Source organism: Sorex fumeus, unplaced genomic scaffold (assembly GCF_029834395.1).
Source record: "Sorex fumeus unplaced genomic scaffold, SorFum_2.1 ptg000044l, whole genome shotgun sequence".
NCBI lineage: Eukaryota > Metazoa > Chordata > Mammalia > Eulipotyphla > Soricidae > Sorex > Sorex fumeus.
The window spans coordinates 12,014,410-12,037,358 of NW_026606101.1; the positions used below are offsets into that span (position 1 = coordinate 12,014,410).

The following is a 22,949-nucleotide window of genomic DNA, read 5'->3' on the forward strand; positions in this document are numbered from 1 at the left end:
TTAGCCAGTGTACATTTTCTACCACCAATGCCCCCAGTTTCCCTTCCTCTAATGCCACTACCACCAGTCTGCCTCTGTGTCAAGCACTCTCCTTCTCTCTCTCTTCTCTCTCTCTCTCTCTCCTTTCTCTCTCCTCTCCATCTCTCTCAGTTTGTGTGTGTGCGTGTGTGTGTTTCTCTCTCCACCCTCCTCCTCTCTCTTTCCTTCTGGGCATTATGGATTATGGTTTGTAATACAGGTACTAAAAGGTTATCGTGTATGTCCCTTTGCCCTCTTTCAGCACACAATTTCATCATTCCATTTTTAAACAGTAATTCTCTGTTTACTCTTTTTCATGTTTCCCTGGGAATCTCTCACACTTCTAAACTTTTCAGAAGATATTTGTATGTTTTATTTAACATTTTCACTCTTTTCAGATGAAGAATTAATTGAATAAACCAGTATGCCATTACAAAAATGAAAAGTTCAGTTTTATTTTTTAGTTTTGGTTTTATGGTCACACCCAGATGTGCTTAGGGCTTACTCCTGACTCTGGTCTCAGGGATCACTTCTGGAGGGCTCAGGGGACTACTGAGGTGCCAGGGATCAAAGCCAGGTGGGCTGCATGCAAGGCGAGCACCCTACCCTCTGTTCTATCTCCCAGGCTCCAAGAATCTAGTTTTAATAATATATTAGAACCGTTATTAATTCTTCCTTTTTTGACCCCTGACACTGACCCAAAGCAATAATGTTACAGATAAATACCACATGGCCTATGTTCCAGGGGACGCCCTCACAAGTCACAGTCACCACTCAGTGTGTAGCTGGTATCCAGTGGCAATTTCTGACAGTGGCATTATATGGCATCATTACTCTGAGATATAACTGAAAATTGTGTTCCTTCAACAAGCATATGTTGTGTACACACCATGAGTTAAGTGCTGAAGTTGCAGCAAAAACAAGCCAGACAAGTTTTCTGCTCTCATAGAACTTAGAGTCATAGAGAGGCATTGAACAATGACCATGTAACAGATTGTTTTAAAGAACAGAAAGTTATAGAGGCCAGCCGGGTATTCTAGGGGAAAGGACAATTCAGATAGAAAGGGGAACACCAAGTGGAGGGTGTTTGGAGGATCCTCCCAGGAGGGGAGATGCAGGTTGAAAGTAGACTGGACTGAACATGTTCGCCACTCAATGCCTCTTTTGCTGATCACAACACCCAAAAGGAGAGAGATAACAAAAGGGAATGCCCTGCCACAGTGGCAGGGGGGGATGGGGGGATGGGGGGATGGTGGGGGAGGGATATTATCCTGGTGGTGGAAAATGGGCACTGGTGGAGGGATGGGTATTTGATCGTGGTATGACCGAGATCCAAGCACAAAAATTTGTAAATCTACAACTGTACCTCATGGTGTTTCACTAATAAAAAAAAAAAAGAACAGAAAGTTATATGAAAAAAAATAAAAACAGGGCAACCAGTCAGAAGCTGGGGAGTGTGACTTTAGGATATCTAGAAAGTACTCTTTAAGGAGGTGGCATTTGAGAGCTGAAACCTGTAGGCTGAGAAAGAAACAACCATGTGAAGAACTAGGTGTGGTAAATAAAAACCTGGAAGGGAAATAGCAAGGTTCAAAGAAGAGTGAGAAGGAGGTGACTGAACAGAGGTGAGGGAGAGAGAGAGAGAAAAAAAAAAAGCAGGAATCAGATCATAGATTATTTTCCTGTTAGCCATAGGAAGGAGTTTGCATTGTTTTGTTTTTGTTTTTTCGGGGTTGGTCACCAACACCCAGAGGTATTCGGGGCACCATGCAATGCAATAGGTTCAAACCCGGGGTTCCCTGGCGCTCAAACTCTTTCCTTGGCCCAAAGAATGTTATGGATAAATGGAAACCACTGTGTGAGCTATGGGAATATCACGGTGTTCCCTGTACTCATGTGTAAAGATGAGCTGGAAACCACTGTGTGAGCTATGAGAATATCACAGTGTTCCCTTGTACTCATGTGTAAAGATGAGCCTGGGCTTCTTCCAGAGACACCATTTAAAATTCATTTATGATCCCCCGAGCTCCATCAGGAGTAATTCCTGAGTGCATGAGCCAGCAGTAACCCCTGTGCATCACCGGGTGTGACCCAAAAAGCAAAAATAAAATAAAATAAAATAAAACTAATTTATCTAGGGCTCTAGAGAGGGCATCTTCCCCGTGAGGAAACCTCGTAAGTTTAGAAGTGACACACCCCTGTCCAGCTGGAAGGAGCTTTGCTTTCTGATTGGATAAACTGGGGAGCGCAATCCTAACCTTTCTTAGGGGAAACCGGGCGGAGCCCGCTGCGGTTGGTTACAAACTCTTCCTTCTCTCCCAGTCGGATGCCGAGTCGGGAGAGCGAGCGCGCCTGGTGATTGGCTCTTTCTGTGTGAGTGACAGACTCGTTAGCCTCTGAGCGCAACCCTGGGCGGGGCCCGGCGCTCCTGCCCGCCGTGGGCCGTGCGGACCGAACCCGTGGCTGTCAGTGCTGCTCCGCCTCGGTGCTCGGAACCCCGGTGCCGTTCGCGCTATGTCGGCCCCACCGCAGCTTCGAGTTGTCCTCCAGATGGTCAACAAACTGCTGCGTAATCGTCGCTACCATGCTGCGCTGGCTGTGCTTAAGGGCTTCCGGAACGGGGCCGTGTGAGTGGGGCGGTCGGGCCGGGCCCGGGCCGAGGTGACGCGCCTTGGCTGGGGTCGGAGGCGCGGTTCTGGGCCTGGCGCGCTCGCTCTCTCTGCCCTTGAGCAGCCCTGCCCTGGCTCTGGCTCTCGGTGTCCACCTTCTGCACGGTGGGCGCTGGATTTTGGGCTCGGGCATCTTCTCCGCTCTGCTGTTTCTGGATCCTTGACCACTTTTCTGCCGGGGGGGCCCCCTGTCTGCCTTCTTTGGGGCCAGCTCCTTCCCCCCGCCCCAATCGCTGCGTGTCCTTGGGCCTGTCAGGACTCGTGGTCCCAACTACGCTGCAAGAAGCTAGCCTCTGGCCTCCGCCTCCTGCCACTGCTCCCCGTGAACTTCCCACCCCTCTTCTCATTCCTAGTCCGTAGGACTCCAGCCCCCTCCTGTGTAAAAGAAGCTGCAAATAACCGCTGGTCACTTTGGTTCCACCCTGGCCATCAGACCCGCAGGAGAAGACGCCCTGGGTGCTGCCTGGTGGTGTCTGCAAGGCAGTGAGGCCCCCCCGTTAAACTTCGTGGGCCACATCTATTCGTTATTAAGCCAGAATTGGAGACTTAGCCAAGGACAGCTGAACAAAGAATCGTGCCCTTCTGGAGTTGGCACCCTAGTGGCAGCACAGCATGGTGGTAGGGATGTGAACTGCCTCCACTTCAGTGCCCTGGCCAACTAACCGAGTGATTTGGAGTCATTCAGTCTCTTTAAGCCTTGATTTCCATGAAATGGGAATAACAGTACTTCTATCCCACTGGCAGAAGATTAAGTCACTGTGTGTGAAGTGCTTAGCACAGTGCCCGATGCATTTATCCCTGGTGGCTGCTGTTGCTTGGTATTATTGATGGCTGCCTGTCCCACTTCCCTCCCCTTTTTCAGGCCACCAATGAACTGCCCACCTTGTTCTTTACTTCATTTTCTCTACAATATTTGTCACTTCGTGACCCTGAGTGCTGATTTTTCATGCTTTCTCTCACTAGAACATGAACTGCGTGAGATAGAAATTTGTGTCTCCTTTCTTTGCTCCTCGTGTCCACCTAGCACCTAGGTGCTCAGATATTTATTGGAAATGAATATGTGTGCTGGGAATTGAACCTGGGTCGGCCACGTGCAAGGCAAATGCCCTACCCACTGTACTGAGGGCTGGAGTGATAGCACAGTGGTAGGGCATTTGCCTTGTCCGCAGCCAGACCGGCCGAGCTGGGTTCGATTCCTCCACCCCTCTCTGAGAGCCCGGCAAGCTACTGAGAGTATCTTACCCACATGGCAAAGCCTGGCAAGCTATTCGTGACGTATTTGATATGCCAAACACAGTAACAAGAAGTCTCAAAAAGGAGATGCGTTACTGGGCCAACTTGAGCAAATCGATGAACAACGGGAGGACAGAATATGTGTGCAAGGGCAGAATTGCCATTGTCTCCATTTTCTACATAAGAGGTCAGTGGCCTAGAGAGGCACACTCATTGTTTATGGCCACATCATTTAGGGTTAGAGCCAGGGTTCCTTCTGAGGGGGTGCTCCTGAGCAGTGCTCATGGGACATGGTCACTCCCCATCAGTACCTGATGGCAGGTTCGGTGCTCAGGCTTGGTGATGTGGTGCTACTGGAACCCAGTGGAGCTGGGAGCCACTAGGGCCACATATACCACACTTGGGTTCTGTGTCATGCCAGGAATCAGACTTGGAGCCTCTTGCATGCCAGGCCCGGGTTCCAGCCCTTCAAGTGTCTAGCCCTGACATAGCCATGATCCAAATCCAGAGATGCCTGACCCCAATGCCGGCTCTGGGTATCTGGAATCAAGGTGACTGGCCAGAACATAGCAGCTATGTGTCATCTGATTTGGGTGGAGTTCAGTCTAAGGTAACATCAGTGGCTCTCTGCCAAGGCAGTCTCAGGGCAAAGCGTTAAGTTGGCGCCCTGGTGGCAGGGGGCATTGCCCAATGCTGGCTTTAGACTCCCTTTCTGCCCTACCTAAGTGATTGCAGGGACCTTCCCAGCCAGAGCAGGCACTTCCTCAGCTCAGCTCAGGACCTCAAACCCTTGTTCCTGCCCCTCAAACTAGGGGCCCCTCCTCTCTTCCAGCCTCAGTGTCCTCCTCTGCGCAAAGGGAACAAACTCACACATACCTTGGTGATAAACCCGTTACCCTTTATGGAAGAGTGCTGCCATTCCAGATTTCCAGTGGGAAATTTGGAGGGGGGGAAATCCACAGTTTGCCAGATATTTCAGGGGGCAGGCTTAGATGATAGGGATGTTTGACTCTCTATCACACTTCTAAATCTATCAGTGTGCAGCTCTGAGAAATAAGAGCATATCCCTCTGGAGATTAATGGTGATGGTTGCATTAGTACATTAGTAATAATCCTGGAGGGACTGGACAGATAGGACAGGACAGTGGGGAAGGTGATGGCTTTGCACGTGGCTGACCCGGGTTCAGACCTCAGCACCCCATAGGGACCCCTGAACCCCTACCAGGAGTGATCCCTGAGTGTACTCAGGAGTCAGCCATAAGCACAGCCTGGTGTGACCCAAAACACAAGGCAAAAGTAATTATCCTGGAGCTGGATTGATAGCACAGCAGGTGGGGCATTTGCCTTGCATGCAGCCCACCCAGGTTCAATTCCCAGCATCCCATATGGTCCCCTGAGCACTGCCAGGAGTAATTCCTGAGTGCAGAGCCAGGAGTAACCCCTGTGCATTGCTGGGTGTGACTCAAAAAGGAAAAAAAAAAGTATCCTGGAATGTTGACTGCCAGCTCGTCAATAGTCATATTGTCTCGGTTGCTTAAGAGTGGGGTCACCTCAGGACCCTCTGCCCATTGCATCACACCTGCCAGGAAGTCCTGTTTCACACTCTTCTTTATTTTAGATTTGACAGTTTTGTTTGTTGTTGCCTTTTTTTTTTTTTTTTGGCCACATCAGATGGTGCTCAGAGCATACTCCTGGCTCCTAGCTTAGGGATCAGGGATCAGTTCTGGCAGTGCTGGGCAGGGGGCATATAGGGTGTTTTGAATCAAACAGGTTGGCTGTGTGCAACACAATCCTCCTATCCACCCTACTATCCCTCTGACCCCCTGAGGGCTTGTTTTGGTGCCACACTCAGATTGCTCCTGGCTATGCTTGAAGGACCACGCCACACTTTGATCAAACCCAGGCCTCCTACGAGCGGAGTGTGTGCTCTCTTTGCCATCTCCTTGGTCTCCAATAAATTTCTTTTATGTGAGGCAGCATAGTGTCAAAAGGCTTAAAATATTGGATGCTTCAAGGCCCACTAGCCCCCAAGGCCCCTTCCTGGAGGTGACTCCTCTGTCCCCAGTGCCTCCCTCCAGAATTGTGGTGTGGGACACCTACGCAAGCAACTACATAGGTTCTTCTCCACACCTCGAGAAAAACTTCTATTTGACATAATATTGCCTTTACCTAGTCCTGCAGTTTGACATTCCACAAGCCTTGCTCCCATCCACCCTGCATTATTTCATTCTTTCACAGCTGCCTGCTGTCCACCTTTTGCTTTTCGCTGGTGCGGGGATAGAGCCCAGGCCTCATATGTTTAAACATGTGCTCCACCACTGAGCCCCCTCCTCCTGGCCCTGGGGCCATGTCTCTTCACCAGGTAGCCTGCTGTGGATGGGTGCAGGTTTGCTTCCAATCTTCTGCTATTTCAAATCAGCCTGCAGTGACTGTCACACAGATTCACAGAGGGACAATTAGGCTTCATAAGCCTTGTTTCGAGGCTGTCCTGGGGTTGTAGTCTAGGTTGTAGGAGGCAAACGTGTAGGTGAGCTGATTAGACCAGGCCCTGAGAGCTGGAGAACTTGGTGGTGGGGATGGAGTTCAGTAAAGAGGAAAGGACAGATAGTACAGCAGGTAGGGCGTTTGTCTTGCACAAGGCCAACCCAGGTTCGATTCCCAGTGTCCCTTATGGTCCCCCGAGCACCACCAGGAGTAATTCCTGACTGCAAAGCCAGGAGTAACCCCTGAGCATTGCCAGGTGTGACCCAAAAAGGGAAAAAAAAAAAGAAGAACAACAAGAAGCCTATTGATTAGGCTCCAGACACTCATGGGTCCTTCATTGCCAGGGCAGCTCTGAAATGGGAAATAATTTTACTGATAGGAAAAGGGAGGCTCAGAGAGGTTAAGTCTTTTCCAAGAACACACAGCAAATTGGAGATGCTGTTTCTGTTTTCTTTGTTACTATCCACTAAGTACAGTTAAATCAGTGAGGGTAAATGTGTAGGTGAGTGTGGTGGTCCTGTCCACATAATTCCCACATGTTCAAATACAGAAGTGAAAGGAAGGTCGGGGGAAGAGGCTTGAATTTCATTTTTTTATTTTTTTGCCACATCCTACAGTGCATTGGGCTACTCCTGGCTCTGTGCTCAGAGGTCACTCCCAGTGGATGCTCAAAAGACCATGTAGTACTGGGGAGTGAATCCAGATTGAATCTGCATGTAATGCATGTACACCAGCCCTTTGAGCTATCTATTTGGCCCTTATTTTAATTTCATTATTAAAAAATTTTGTTTTGGGGGCTGGAGCGATAGCACAGTGGGTAGGGCATTTGCCTTGCACACGGCCAACCCAAGTTCAAATCCCAGCATCCCATATGGTCCCCTGAGCACTGCTAGGAGTAATTCCTGAGTGCAGAGCAAGAAATAACCCGTGAGCATTGCCGGATGTGACCCAAAAAAGCAAAAAAAAAATTGTTTTTGTTTTTGTTTGAGGGTTGTATCTGGGGTCAGGGCTTACTCCTGGCACTGTGCTCAGGGATCACTTCTGTTGTGGCTTGGGGGAATCATATAGGATGCTGAGAATTGAGCCCACATCGCCGTGTGCAAGGCAAGCACATCTACCATCTATACTATCTCTCCAGCACCACACCACCACCCCTATTTTAACTTTAAAAGCAATGCCTAATAATTATAGACGTGTGTGTGTTGGGGGTTGCATACCTGGTAGTGCTGAGGACTTACTCCTGGCCTTACAGTACGTATGCTGGGGAAAGAATCAAGGTCAGCCACGTGCGAGGTTAATGCCTTGTACTTGATCTCTAGCCCTTCATCATAGATCTTTTAGAAGTACAGAAAAATTGAAATATACAGATAAAAATACCCTCATATTATTTCATAGTAGATATTGTAGCGTATTTCCTTTCAGACTTTTATTCATTTTCAAAATTGAAATCTTTCTGTGTATAGTAGTTGAGCAGTATTTTTTAATCAATAGAAGAAAATGTAGTATAGAGCTGGAGGGATAGCACAGCAAGTAGGGTAGTTGCTTTGCGTGCAAGTGACCTGAGCCCAGTTTAATCCCTCGTACCCGAACCCAGTTCAATCCCTTGTACCCCACATGGTTGTTTCTCTCCCTCACCCCCGCCCCCCGAATCCCTGCCAGGAGTCATCTTTGAGTGCAGATACAGGAGGATGCCCTGAGCACTGTGGGAAGGAAGAGAGCAGGCAATGTTACTTAGCAACTGCTTCAGGGAATTTGTTAACTTTAAGGTGGACCATGCTAAAGATAGACCCTTCTGGAGGCTTTCCCCCATAATTCCCGTCAGGAAGTGCTGTTCTAGGTTGAGTTGCTGGACACTCACTTGATGAGCAGGCTCTGTGTCAAGCACCCAGGGAAATGCTGGGGACTCAGAGAGGACAAGCAGAGCCTTGCCTCTCAGGGCCCCAGGCTGTTCTTGAGAGTTAACTAATTCGGAGTAAGGAGTCAAGCTTGAGAGTGTGAAGCGTTGCTGGGAAGTCTGGGATCTGATGGAAGTGCTCTCATCTCAGCTGTGGGTCAGAGGTCTGAGGAAAAGGCAGGTCTCTCTGCTCAAGGCCCAGAGACAGGAAAGATCCTTGGGAAGTTCTGCTGGAGCAGTGGAGCAGGAGAGGGTGAAGTGGGGAACAGATGCCAAATCCCTAAACATTTCTTGTTTTGTTTGGGCGGCCAGTGCCGATGCCAGCGGGGGACACTCCTATCAGGGGCTGGTAGGAGGAGTCTGGATTTTCTTCCCTCAACAGTGAGAAGGGATTAGAGACTTTTCAGCTGGAAGTGATGTGATTTATGTTTTAAAAATATCTCCAGAAATGGAGAGATAGTACAGGAGTTAAGGCCTGGCATATGATGGCCTGGGTTTAATCCCTGGCACTGCATGTGGTCCCTTGAGTACTGTCAAGAGTAATCCCTGAGCACAGAGCCAGGAGTATGCCCCGAGCACCACCAGATGTGGTTTCCAGCACCCCTGCCCACATAAGTCTCTGGGAAAGGGGGTGGGAGAAGGAAGAGGTGGGCTTAGAAGTAACATAAGGACATCTTGGTCACTTTGATGGTGGTGGGGGTGCAGTAACTGAACATCAAAATCATAAATGCAAAGGGCCAGAGAGATAGTGCAGTGGGGAGGGTGCTTGCCTTGCATGCAGCTGACCTGGGTTCAATCCCCGGCATCCCATATGGTCCCATCAGCACCGCCAGTAGTGCAGAGCCCCCCTGATCTTTGCCGGATGTAACCCAGAAATGAAAAACAAAACAAAAGGCAAATGCGAGGCCGGGAGATAGTACAGTGGGTAGGGAGCTTGTCTTACACAGGGCTGATATAAGTTTAATCCCCAGCATCCTATATGATCCCCCAAGCTCTGCCAAGAGTGATCCCTGAGCAAAGTCAGGAGTAAGTGTTGAACATCTGGGTGTCCCCCCCAAAATCACACACACGTACACACACAAAAGAAACAAACATAAATGCTAATACTACGGTAAATATGTGACTTAAACTGCCATAATTATTTTTTTGTTTGTTTTTTTGTTTGGGGGGCCCACACTCAGTGGTGCTCAGGGCCTAGTCCTTAGTGGTACCTTAGACTTGGTTCTCAGGTACCACTCCTGGCAGGACTCAGGGGACCATATGGGGTACTGCAGATCGAACCCAGTTTGGGCATGTATAAGGCAAGCACCTTACTGTACTATCTCCCCAAACCTACAATAATTAGGATTTTTAAAAAGTAATAGAAATAAATGGGATAACTATTGAATTTCTCCCCTTTTTGGCTATGAAGATTTATTCTACACAATTAGTATTAGATATTTCTTAGTATTTTCTCCTAAGGTGAAATTTCCATTTGTTGTTTTTCTCAGTCACATACACAAAAGATGTGTTGGAAGGACCAGGGGTGTGGCTCAGTAGTAGAGCACAGGCCTTGCATGTGTGAGGCCCTGGGTTTGATCCCCAGTGCTGAAAAAAAAATAGATAAAAAGATGAGTCTAGGGACCAGAGTGATAGTACAGAGAGTAGTGCGTTTTGCTTGCACGCAGTCCACCCAGGTTCAATCCCTGGCATCCTATATTGTCCCTTGAGCAACTCCAGGACTAATTTCTGAGCGCAGAGCCAGGAGTAATCCCTGAGCATCGCCAGGTGTGACTCAAAAAGCAAAAAAATGAAAGAAAGAAAGAAAGAAAGAAAGAAAGAAAGAAGAGTCTGGGGCTAGGGAGATGGCGCAGGCTGGAGGGCCTACTTGCATGCAGGAGGCACCAGCTCAATCCTTGGTGCACTGCCAGGCATGACCTCTGAGCATTGAACTGGGAGTAGTACCCTCCCCCTCCGCAGTACCAGTTTGTGGGTATGTCCCCCTCCCTTACAAACAAAGTTGAAAAAGAGAGTCAGGCTGCAGTGGGAAAGTCAGGGCCCAGACAAAGGAGCGATTTCCTGCAGCAGCTCTGCAGGGAAGGTGGAGACACCCCCTTCTTCCCAGACCTGACTCCCTCCCCTGAGATTTTCATCAGCATCTCATTCCTGACCTCCTCTTGCTCAGGGGCTCTTTTGGCTCTGTGCTCAGGAGTGACCCCTAGTGGGGATCTGTTGTGGTGCTGGGGCTTTGAACTAGAGGCCCCTGGGATGCAAGGCAAGTGCGCTGTGCTCTGTGCCATCTCTCATCCCTGACGTCCTCTTTTTATCTTGGTACAAAATTGAAGTGTTTTTGCTATTGTTGTTATCGTTTGTTTGTTTGGTTGGTTGGTTTGGGGGCCATACACAGCAGTGCTCAGGCTTACTCCTGGCTCTTTTCTTTGGCATCACTCCCAGTGGGACTCAGGGAAAACATCAGCGCTCGCTTCGGATCAAATCCGTGTGGGCAGGGTACAAGGCAAGCACCCTACCCGCTGCCCTACCTCTCTGGCCCCAAACTGAAGCTCATTTAAGTAAAGGTTATTTAACACGACAAACCCGATGCTAGACTACCAGGAAGTATCAGACCTGGGACTTAACCCCGGATCTAACTGACTGTTCTTTTCCCTCCCCCAGTCCTGTCAGGCTTAGGGCTGGAGAGAGGAATGGAAGAGAAGCAGCTAAGGCGACTCTTTTTTTCTTTTGTTTCTACAGCTACGGAGTCAAGATCCGGGCCCCTCACGCGCTGGTCATGACCTTTCTCTTCCGGAGTGGCAGGTAGGTAACCCCTAACACCTCTGACCGGAGAGAGAAGGTGGTTAGCTCTCAGGATGGCCACTTCCCAGCGGGTGCTCACTTCCTGCGCCATCCCCACAAAGACCCCCAAACAACAGTAATAGCAAAAGCCACTTTGTACCCTTTGCTTTCCACATTGCTGGGGTTGTGGGTTGCACATGCTCCCTGCTGTGGTTAGTGCACATTTCACCGCAGAGTTCACACCCTGGGCCTCAGTGCTCTCTGGGTTGCATCCCCTGACCCTCTTACCCCTTTAACAGTGCTCACACACACACTGGCTCAGGTGCATGTCTTCAGCTGGTGTACATTCTCTCTGTGCTGCTTAGTGAGACCTTTGTCTTCCCTGCCTTGGTGTGTGTGTGTGTGTGTGTGTGTGTGTGTGTGTGTGTGATTTGTGGCTATATCCAGTGGTGCTGAGGGGCTAACTTCTGTCTTTTGTGCTTGGGACTCCTAGAAGTACTTGAGGGGAGGGAGAACGTGTGGTATCGGGGATCGAACCTGGTCAGTCCCATGCAAGTGCCTCACTCTCTGCACTGTCATTCCAGCCCTCACACATGTTTTAATGGTGCTCTCTGGAGGTCACGTCCTTTTCAGTTGTGCCACTTATGTCCACCTGGCTGTGCTGTGATTGGAAATTGCTTAACTCTAGGGATCATGGACAATGGAGCTACAGGGTCTTATCTGACAGATACCTGTAGCAGCATTGAGTAGTGAATGTAGAAACGTGCTTGTTGGGCTGGGGCAATGGTATAGTAGGTAGGGCATTTGCCTGGCATGTGACCCACCCCAGTTTGATCTCTGTGGTCCCCCAAGCACTCCCAGGAGTGTTTCCTGGCCTTGTAACCCGAAGTGTCCCCTGAGCACCAAAAACAAACAAACCCTGTGCTTGCAATTCAGAGGCTGTAAACCACTGAGCCCGTGGCCTAGTAGGAAGGTAGAGATTTCTAATTGAAGGTAGATTCAGTGCCAATATCTACAAACTGGGAAATCCAGGACAAGGGAGCAGGTCAGTAGTAGAGCTCTTGCTTGTCATATCTGCAAGACCCTGGGTAGAATCCCAGTACTGAAGCCAAACCAAACCAAAGCGACACTGGGCACGGCAGCTTGGCCGCAAGTTCCCTGGGGTGAGGATCAGCTGACCCCTGGTGCTCGGCACTCCCTTGGCAGATGTCCACAAGTCCCCTGAGACACCTCAAGGACCCAGCTCACCTGGAGGGCACTTGGTCTTAGCCTTCCCGGTCTAGATGGATTTCCTGGAGTACTCCCTGTTCCTCTCGTTTGTTCTCACAGCCCTGAGCAATTTGTAGAAGTTTTACTCAGATCTCTACCCAACTTGATCTTTCACTTCTTTGAAGCTGGGAAGATCTCAGCCACCAGCCTCACCACTCCTTTGGGGAGTGACCCCCAGGCACTGAACCAGAACATTCCCTGAGCATCAAAGCCAAAGATCCGACAACCCTCCCCCGCCCAACCTGTTCATTTCTCTAGTCTGAAAAAAAGAGAGCAGGACATCCACCCACCTCTGCATCCTTTGCCCCTCCCTGCCTGTGCTCGAGCGTGGACCATCTCTTTCTGCTCCTCTGCACTCACGCTCTCCCTCCTGTGCATTGGCCATAGGGGTGGGGGCCCCCTGCCAGGAGGTGCCTCCTCTTCCCTCCGGGCCTCCCTCCTAGATCCTGAACCTTGAGAGCTCTCTGTGTCCCTGGGCTGGTTCCAGGTCACCCTGGTTTCACAATGATCAAGTTCCTGTTTCCTTATCTCTGCTTTGTTTTTGTTTAGTCCTGGCTCTGCACTTAGGCATCACTCCAGGTGGGCTCGGGGGACCGTATGGGTGCCGGGGACTTGAACCCCGGGTTGGCTACATGCAAGGCAAGCGCCGTCCCCACTGTCCTATCTCTCTGGTTTTTCTGTCCCTCGGATGTAAAAGCTCACACGGGCAGCAAACTGATCTGGTTTTCTCGGAATCCTCCCCCTTGGTTCTCCACCTCACCACCACTCACTCACTCAATCTGCATGTGCTCACCCCAGAATCCTAAACCTAGGGGCCAGGCCCTGTCCGTCCTCCTAAATGGAGACACGCTCTGGTAGCTGCCTGTGACAGTCTCCCAAGTGCTCAGAGCCTACTGCAAAGTGAGATCTTTCTTCTGTGCAGGGTGGTTGGAAGGATGAGGCCTATGGGAGAGGGGATCTGCTGCCCAGGCCTGAATCCAGCCTGGAGTTGAAGGGATGCCAGCCCCTAGGCTCACAGTGGCCCGTTGTGTTTGTACAGCCTGCGGGAGAAGCTGCGAGCCATCCTCCAGGCCACGTACATCCACTCCCGGAACCTGGCCTCCTTCGTGTTTGTCTACAAGAGCCTCTGTGCCCTGCAGTCGAAAGCGCAGGGCCAGACCTACCAGGCGCACTCGTTTCTGGCCGCCGTCATCGGGGGCATCCTCGTGTTTGGCGAGAACAACAACATTAACAGCCAGGTAATGCGGCTTCCGGGGAGGGGCTGGGAGCAGAGTGTGTTGGGGTGAGGCGTTGGGGTTCCAGGATGATGAGCTGCAGGCTGCCTTTCTGGTCCACGTCCAAGGGTTTGACTCAGCAGCCCCATGTGACCCTGGAAGGGTCCCCTGTCCCTCAGTTTTCCATTGGGAAGCCAAGCAGCCTTTTCAAAGTCTGGTTCCCCCAGTGTGTGCATGGCTCTATGCGGCAAATATTTCATTTATATTTATTTATCTTTGTGCTTCTTTCAGCCATACCCAGTGGTGCTTAGGGCTTACAACTGGCGTTGTGCTCAGGGATCACTCCTGACAGTGCTCAGAGACCATATGTGGCTCTGGGAATTGAACTGGGACTGGCCAGATGCAAGGCAAGAGACAAAAGAGGCAGAAGGGCTTTTTCTGCTTATTTGGTTTTGGTGTGGGGCCTACACCTGGTGGTGCTCAAGGCTTACTCCTGGCTCTGCACTCAGGGATCTCCTGGTGGTGGTGGAGGTCTCGGGACACCATGTGGGGTGAAACCAAGTCGGCCCGTTGTAAGGCAAGCTCCATACCCACTCTACTATCTTTCCGGCCCAAGAGGCAAAAGTTTTAGAACAGGGGGTTGGAGTACAACGGGTAAGGCACTTGCCTTGTAAATGGCTGAGCTGGAGTTCATTCCCTGGCACCCCATAGGGTCCCTTGAATCCTACCAGGAATCATTCCTGAGCCCAAAGCTAGAGACAGGAGTAACCATAACCACTGAGCACCACTAGGTATGGCCCCCAAACAAAAACAAAAGTTTTGAAACAAAGCTGAAAAAAGCAGGGCCTGAGTGACAGTTCCCTGGGCTGGATCTTCTGCCTCCCAAGGAGGCCAATACTCTTCCTGGCACAGCACACGGTTCCCCAAAACTCTCAAGAATGACCTCCTTGCACTAAGCCAGGAGTAGGCCCTGGACACCACTGGGATAGCCCCCAAAACAAGTAAACAACAACAACAAAAACAAATTAAAAACTCACTCAATAGCACAGTGGGTAGGGTGTTTGTCTTGCACGCGGCGAACCCAGGTTCGATTCCCAGCATCCCATATGGTATCCCGAACACCTCCGGGAGTGATTCCTGAGTGCCTGAACCAGGAGTAACTCCTGTGCATCACCGGGTGTGACCCAAAAAAGCAAAAAAACAAAACAAAACAAAAACAAACAAAAAGTAAAAACCTTACTTTGGAGGAGGCCCAGAGTGAGAGAGAAACAGAGAGAGACAGAGAGACTGTTGGCGTTAAGGCACATGCCTTGCGAGCAGCAGATCCCCTTCGAGCCCCCGCGCTTTTCCCCAGTGCTGCAGGTAGCTCAGGTCATCCCTGGTACAGAAGCATCACATCCCCCCCAGGCCCGCGCATTGAACCTCCAGCCCAGTCAGCCAAGAATTACTGGGAGCGGCCCCTGGTTTGGGAAGCCTCCAGAAAACAAAACCTGAAGGGGCCAGAGCAACGGTACAGTGGTAGGGTGCTTGCCTTGCACACAGTCAACATGGGTTCAATCCCAGCTCCCTACAGAGTCCCCCAAGACCCACCAGGAGTGACCCCTGAACACAGAGTCAGGAGTAAACCCTGAGTACCACTAAGTGTGGCCCCCAAATCAAACAAAAACAGAAACAACCAACCCCCTCTACAGGGCGGAGAGATGGCCCAAAGGGCTGGAGCACATGCTTTGCGTGCTGGAGTCTTGGATTTAATCTGAGCACTGGTCCTCTGAGCACTGCCCCTGATCCCCCCCAACAGCATTGCTCGCTGTGATCCCCTCCCCCATCTCTCCCAAAAAGAGCAAAGAGAATAATAACATCTTCAGTCAAATGTGAAACAAATGACACTGGAAAAAAAATTTTCATAAAATGAAACTTTCGTGCAAAGAATTTTCTCTTATTCTCGAACAAGAGGAGATTTTTCTGCTCCATTTAAATGTTTTTGTTTTTGTTTTTTAAAAAAAATGAAATGCTACTTGTCACATTTATGTTCTTAGTCTACGTGGAAAGTTTGCAGCCCCTCTATCGGTCTCTCACAAATTTCTTAAAAATTTTAAATTATAAAAGCGATGCTTTACTTCAGCCTGTAAGATAGGGTAAAGGGACCCCCAGCACCAACACATGGTCTTTCAGGCACTGCCAGGAATGACCCCTGAGCACAGAGCCAGGAGGAAATGCTACGCTCAGAAGTAAGGAGTGACTCTGAGTGCAGAGCCAGACGTAAACCCTGAGCACCGAGCCAGGAGTAAATCCTGAGCACTGCTGGATGTAGCCCAAATACCCCCCTCAAAATGTTTTATTTTTATATTAAAAAATACAGAGTGTGGGGCCAGAGCAATAGCACAGTGGGTAGGGCATTTGCCTTACACGCGGCCAACCTGGGTTCGATCTCCGGCATCCCATATGGTTCCCCAAGCACTGCCAGGAGTAATTCCTGAGTGCAGAGCCAGGAATAACCCCTGAGCATCGCTGGGAGTGACCCCCCAAAAATACAGAGTGTGGGGGCTGAAGTGATAGCACACCAGGTATTGGCTGACCCGAGTTTGATTCCCAGCATTCCGTATGGTCCCCTGAGCACCACCAGGAGTAACTCCTGAGTGCAGAGCCATGAGTAAACCCTGTGCATCGCTGGATGTGACCCAAAAAGAAAAAAAAAATACAGAGTGAGCGAGGATTTGACTTAGGTGGTAGAGTATCTGCCTTGCATACCTTACACGTATGAATCTTGGGTTGGGTTCCCAGACCGCGCGCACACACACACACACACACACACGCGCGTAAATAATAATAATACTTAATAAAGTTTTAAAAACGCCAGACTAAAGTGCTTTTTTTGGTTTGGTATTATTTTTTTGTTTGTGTTTGGGTCACACCTGGTGGTGCTCAAGAATTACTCCTGGCTCTGTGCTCAGGGGTCACTTGTGGCAGTGCTCAGAGGTCCATATGGAGTACAGGGTCATGAATCCAGGTCAGCCACATTCAAGGAAAATGTCCTACCCACAGTACTATTTCTCCAGCCCCCCTGAGTGCTTCCTTTGTGCTGGTGGTTTCCAGGTATGCTAAAATAAAATGAGAACATATGATTCTAATTAGAAATTAGAAAATAAACAAAAAAGACATACCCCATTCTGTCAGTGGTCAGAGACGTCATGTCACTGAGAACAGGGCCTTGCAAAAATTGTTGCTGGGCCATTGCACCTGGAAGTTTCCCACTAAGGCCTTCAGTTCCTGAGTTTTTTTTTGTTGTTGTTGTTTGTTTTTTGTTTGGAGGACACATCCAGCAGTGCTCGGGACTTATTCCTGGCTCTGCACTCAGGGACCACTCCTGGTAGGCCTGGGGACCATATGGGGTTTGAGGTTGGCTATGAGCAAGGCAGATGCCCTATCTGCTGTGCTATTTCTCTAACCCCAGATTTATTAACTTAAAGATGTAACTTGCAGACATTTTATGTCAGTGCCTTGTTCCTTCTCTCCTACCCCAAACTGCTCAGGGGCTCCTGACAGTGCTTGGGAAACCATATAGTGCCAGAGATTGAGCCCAGAATTCCCACATACAAAGCCCTCAATTATTCCCCACTCACTAAAAAAAATTTCTAATAACAGTCTCTCTCTCTTTTTTTTTTTTCCTTGCTTTTTGGGTCATACCCGGCGATGCACAGGGGTTACTCCTTGCTCTGCACTCAGGAATCACTCCTGATGGTGCTCCAGGGACCATATGGGATTCTGGGAATCGAACCTGGGTTGGCTGCATGCAAAGCAAACACCCTACCCACTGTGCTATCGCTTCAGCCCCCTAATAACAATCTTATGGGTTTGAAAGATAGTGCAGGGTTTAATGTGCTTGCCTTGCGTGTGCTGGACCTGAGTTTTATCCCTAGCCCTGCATGGTCCCCTGAGCACTGCTGTGTGCAGTCTCAGCACAGAGCTAGGAGTGGTTCTTAATACTGCTGTGTGACCCCAAAACCAAATATGTGGGCTGGAGCGATAGTACAGTGAGTGGGTAGGGTGCTGCCTTGCATGAGGCTGACCTGGGTTCTATCCCTGATATGTCATGTTTCCCTAAGCACCACCAGAAGTAATTTCTGAGTGCAGAGCCAGGAGTAACCTCTGAGCACTGCCGGGTGTGGCCCAGAAACCAATTTCTATATATGTGTATATACTTGTTTTGCTTTGCTTCTACTCTTTCCACACCCAGTTGTGTTCAGGACTAACTCGAGTGCCGGGATCACTCCTGGCCATGCTGGGGTTCTCATGTGGTTCTAGGGATAAAACCCGGTGGGTGCATGCAGGGTAGAAACCTACCCTCTGTCCCATCTCTTCAGCCCTATTTAAAGCAATATCATAATGCCCACTAGAGACTACTTCAGATCATCTTACATACCAGCATTGACCAGCAGCGCCACCAGTTCAGGGTGGGGATCGGGGGGGGGGGGGGGGGGGGGTCGAGGGTGAATGGAAGGTTTCTGTGTCTGTGTCTGCCCTAAGCCTCGGTCATTTTCACCCTGCAGATCAACATGTACCTGACTTCGCGGGTCCTGTTTGCCCTGTGCCGCCTGGGTGTGGAGAAGGGCTACATCCCCGAGCCGGCCTGGAACCCCTTCCCGCTCTTCACCGGGCTGGTGTGGGGGCTGGTGATGTGGCTCTTCGAGTACCACCAGCGCACACTGCAGCCCTCGCTGCAGTCCTCCATGACCTACCTATACAAGGACAGCAATGAGTGGCATGACATCTCGGACTTCCTCATTTACAATAAGAGCCGCCCGGCGAATTAAGGTGGCGGCGGCCACCCACACTGAGCCAGCCAGGCAGCCACCAGCCTGACCCCAGGCGGGCTCGGGCTCTGCTGGAGGACCCATGGCGCCTTCTCACCTGCCGCAGTCTCCTGCTCCGGCTCTGATTGTTCCAGGGACTCATTTGCCCACGGGAAAGCACCAATTTTTGGATCCTATTTAGGTACTCGGGTCAGGTGGAGCAGGACTGGGGTGCCTGGGGTCTGCTCCAGCTCTGCTGCCGCTTTCTCTGGGACCAGGGAGAGGCCGCCCCGCAGCTCAGAGCGAGGCCTGTCTCCTCTCATTGGGCCTGTGGATTAGGGACATGAGCTACAAATATGGATTTTTTTTTTGAAGTATTCAATTCCTTGTCTCAGGTATTGTTCTGTTGGGAGGAGCTCTATGATCCCACCGTCCCCTAGAAATACCACATGAGCCATGGTTGTCATTGAAATGTTCTAGTAGCCACTTTTATTGTTGTTTTTCAGCCACACCTGGCAGTGCTGTGGGGCTCTGCCTGACTCTGCTCAAGGGTCACTCCTGGCTCTGCTTCAGGGGACCTTATATGGTGCTGGTGATCACAAACCTGGATCTGCTGCCTGCAGGCCGCACTTTAACCCCAATACTAACAAACTTTCTGACTCCTAGACACACTTTTTTGGGGGGAGGGAGGGGGTGTGTTTTTTCTTGAGGCCACACCCGGCAGTGCCCAAGGCTTATTCCTGCTTCTTTGCTCATGGATCACTCCTACCAGGCTCCAGAGATTAAACCCAGGTCAGCCGTGTGCAAGGCCAGCGCCTGCCCTCTGTGCTATTGCTCTGCAATTTTTACAGAGTAGAAATAAACAAGGGAGATTAGTCTTAATGAAATATTTTAATATTCAACTAATATAAAAGCAGAGGCCAGACCAATAGTACAGCTGGTTAGGCAGTTGCCTCCCATGCAGCCAAGCTGGGTTTAATCCCCAGCACCAAAGATAGTTCCCTGAGCACTGCCAGGGGTGATTCCTGAGCACAGGGCCAGGAATAAATCCTGGAAATAGTTGGGTGTGGCCCAAAAACCTAAAATATAAAAAAGGTGTCAGGGAAGTGGCTGCGACCCTGGGATCCATTCCTGCCACCCCCAACAACAGAAATGTTTTTGATTGTCAGGTAAGATAAGCCTTACCTGTTCCTCTCTTCAGAGGGCAAATAGAACATGATGATTGGAGTCTGAACATCTCTGTGTGATTTGGGCTCGCAATACCATAATCACTCCTAGCTGATTATTAAAAAAAATAAATTTTTAAAAAATGTAAAAAAGCATTTTAAATGAGATACCTTATATATGTTTTCCCGTGTACTAAGCCATCAGAATCATCTGGTGGCGTTCATACAGTGGGTCTCGCTTGGAAGCAGCTGCTCACTTGCCCAGTATCCCAGTGAAGCCTGTGGTTGCCATGTTGGACAACACGAATATCAAACAATCCTGTCATCAGAGAATACTCTAATGGACAGTGTGGTCACAGAGCTGGAGGACGTAGCTTCCAACCTACCATTGTGACCTGGCGGAAGGTTCTTAATGTCCCCAGAGCCCGTGATTTCGTGTAAAATGAGAATCATTATCATCATGCCTGGAGTCTGCCTTGTACTAATTCATTGCTACTAATTATTTTCACTTAATGAGATCCTGCTTCCTCCTGGGTGCTTTAAACATAATGTTTTAAATCTAGACAGTGGCTGTGCAGGACTCTCTTGATCCCTGTTTCACAGAAGTGGAAACTCAAGGAAGTAACTAGCTGAGGCAGTACAGCCACTGGTATAACCAAATCAGATTTTAAACCCAGATCTGATTTCAAAGGCTATATTTTTAATTCATTGCCAAATACAGTAACAGGTGTCACAATGGAGACGTTACTGGGCCCGCTCGAGCAAATTGATGAATAGCTGGAGGACAGTGACAATGGCTTTATTCAAAAATAAAGTGTGTGTATGTGTGTGTTTGTGTGTGTGTGTGTGTGTGTGTGTAGCACTCCTAGCAGTGCATAGGGGAACCATGAGGTGCTGGGGATCAAATCCAGAACTCCTGCATGCAAAGTCTGCCCTCCAGCCCTTTGAAAAGCAAACTTCCAAACCCTCTGTGCCTTACTTTAAAATTAGAAATCTCGGGGCTGGAACTATAGCACACCGGTAGGGCGTTTGCCTTGCACGTGGCCAACCTGGGTTCAATTCCCAGCATCCCATATAGTCTCCTGAGCACCGCCAGGAGTAATTTCTGAGTGCAGAGACAGGAGTAACCCCTGAGCATCGCTAGGTGTGACCCCCCCCCCCAAAAATTAGAAATCTCATGGCCAGAGCATTAGTACAACAGGTAGGTACTCGTCTCACACAAAGCTATCCCAGATATTATCCCTGGTACTCCATATGATCCCCTGAGCCTACCAGAAGCCTACCAGATCTTTGAGTGCAGAGCCAGGAGTAAGTCTTGAGCAAGGTTAGATGTTGCCCAAAATATAAAAATAAATAATATTAGAAATCTGGGGGCCAGAGAGATAGTACAGTGGGTAGGGTTCCTGCCCTGCATGCACCAACCTCGGTTTGATCCCTGGCACCACATATGGTCCCCTGAGAACCTTCAGGAGTTAGTTCTGAGGGTTCTGAGCACAGAAATTAATAAATGAATGTAGAAAATAAATTAATAAATAATGTAGAAATCTAAGCATTGCTATGTAAATGTTAGTTATAGGACCTATTTCAGAGGGGACTGCAAACTGCCTCCCGGGACATGTGGCACAAATGGGTACTGTGCGGTAGGGAGGGAGGGACGAGCATAGGGGCATATGGAGACTTGTATGCTTGTCTGATTTTGTTTGTGTTTTGGGGGCTATACCCAGTGGCAAGGGGCTTCTTAGTGCCTTGGGTGATGACATGGCCTATGAACCTCCTGTACCAGAGGCCGGTTTTGGCTTCCCCAGTAGCACAGCCCAAGACCAGGAGCTGAGTGCTAGTGACTTCTGTGAAGTGGGCCCCAGAAGCCCTGGTTGGACGTGAGGAAGGGAGACAGGGAAGGGGTGCACTGTGGGAAAGCGAGCTCAGTCCTGCGGGGAGCTCTGGGAGCCAGTGGGAAGCATATGCCGGAGGGACCCTCCCCAGATCTAACTGGGGAGGGGTGTGGTCTTGGGGGAATCCGTCAGTCATTGCAAGGTCTGCTGCCCCTTCATCCTGCAGGTCTGCAGAGATGATAGTGGCCTGTGAGAGCCCATGGGCAGAAAGATGAGTGGCAGCTGGAGGCCGGGGTGTGCCCTGAAGAGGCTCTGCCAAGGTTCCATGGACTGTGACTGAACCCCTCGGTGTCTGCCCATATGACAAGAAGGGTGCCGAGAGCTCACCTGCAGGTGGGCTTCAGGCCTGTGAAATGTGCACTGGAGTCTGAACAGTTGTTCAGTGGGCTGAAATTGTGCTTGGCATATGGGAGGCCCAAGTTCAATCCACAGTACCGCATGGTTCCCCAAGCACAAGAGAAGCCTCTGGACACTGCTGGGTGTAGCCCCTCCAAACAAAAACAAAAAACAAACAGAGGCCCCAAGAAGCACTCAGTAAGCATTCGCTGCTATTTCTCATCCTGCAGCCCAATGTAGGAGGAAGCAGAAATGAGTGCACCATGCTCTAAGTCGGTCCCGCCCGTCCCCCACCGCCAGCGGGGCTGGCCGGCTCCCCACCGACCATCTCTGCTCTCTAAGAATAGGTTTCCCTCGCAGATGGCATCTCCCCGGATGCTGCTGGAGCAGCTGCTGCCTCCAACTGCTCTCTGCAGGGAGGAAGGCGGTGTGGTCCATGGTGAGGGGCAGATCTCCGGCAGGCCCAGGAGGGGTCCCCCGACTCTGCTCCCTCTTAGCTGAGCTTCCATTTTCTCAGATCTGAAAAACAAAGCTGATAAAGGGTCAGTGGCTCCCTGCCCCCCAGACAGAAGGGTAACCTGGATTTGATTGGGAGCTTTATGGTTGCTGTTTGGTTTTGGGGGTCACACCCAGTGAAGTTCCTCCTGTCTCTGTTCTCATGGTCACTCCTAGCAGTGTGCAGGGGACCATATGTGGTGCTGGGGTTCAAACCAGAATTGGCTTCATGCCAGGCAAGGACTTGAACCCTTATACTATCTTATTTCTTCCTTCCTGGTTATCAGTTTCTCGGGATCACACATCAGACTCGGGGCTGTTCCCATCTGGGTACTCAGGATTTGCTCCTTGTGGCTCTAGAGGACCATACAATGCTAGGGATTGAACCTGGATCTCCTAAGTATGCACTCCGTCCCAATCCCAAACTGTCCTAGATCAAACTCCCAGTACAATCCTGTGCAGTCTTTTCTTTGTGAGAGCAGAGGGGTTCAGCCACACCCAAAGGTGCTCAGGACTTACCTCAGGGATTATCTTGGTGAGACTCGGGGGACCCTATAAGATGCTGGGGATTGAACCCGGATCAGTCACTGCAATATACACTCCTTACCCCTGTACTCGGGTCGGCCATGTTGGCCGCTTGTAAGGCAAACGCCCTACCGCTGTGCTATTGCTCCAGCACAGAAGGTAAGGCGTTTGCCTTGCATGCAGCCAACATGG

At 50.0% G+C, this 22,949-nt stretch overlaps 1 protein-coding gene and 1 pseudogene across 1 annotated transcript; both read left to right on the forward strand.

The window, feature by feature from the left end:
• The first annotated feature begins 2,465 nt into the window (after positions 1-2,465).
• On the forward strand, positions 2,466-18,725 carry PXMP4 (peroxisomal membrane protein 4). The gene is made up of 4 exons (XM_056121648.1): positions 2,466-2,645; positions 11,029-11,091; positions 13,379-13,577; positions 18,101-18,725. Exons 1-4 carry the CDS (start codon positions 2,533-2,535, stop codon positions 18,362-18,364), a joined length of 639 nt encoding a protein of 212 aa, XP_055977623.1. The 5' UTR covers positions 2,466-2,532; the 3' UTR covers positions 18,365-18,725.
• Positions 18,726-19,505: 780 nt separating this feature from the next.
• LOC130030857 (uncharacterized) lies at positions 19,506-19,626 on the forward strand (annotated as a pseudogene).
• The last annotated feature ends 3,323 nt before the right edge of the window (positions 19,627-22,949 follow it).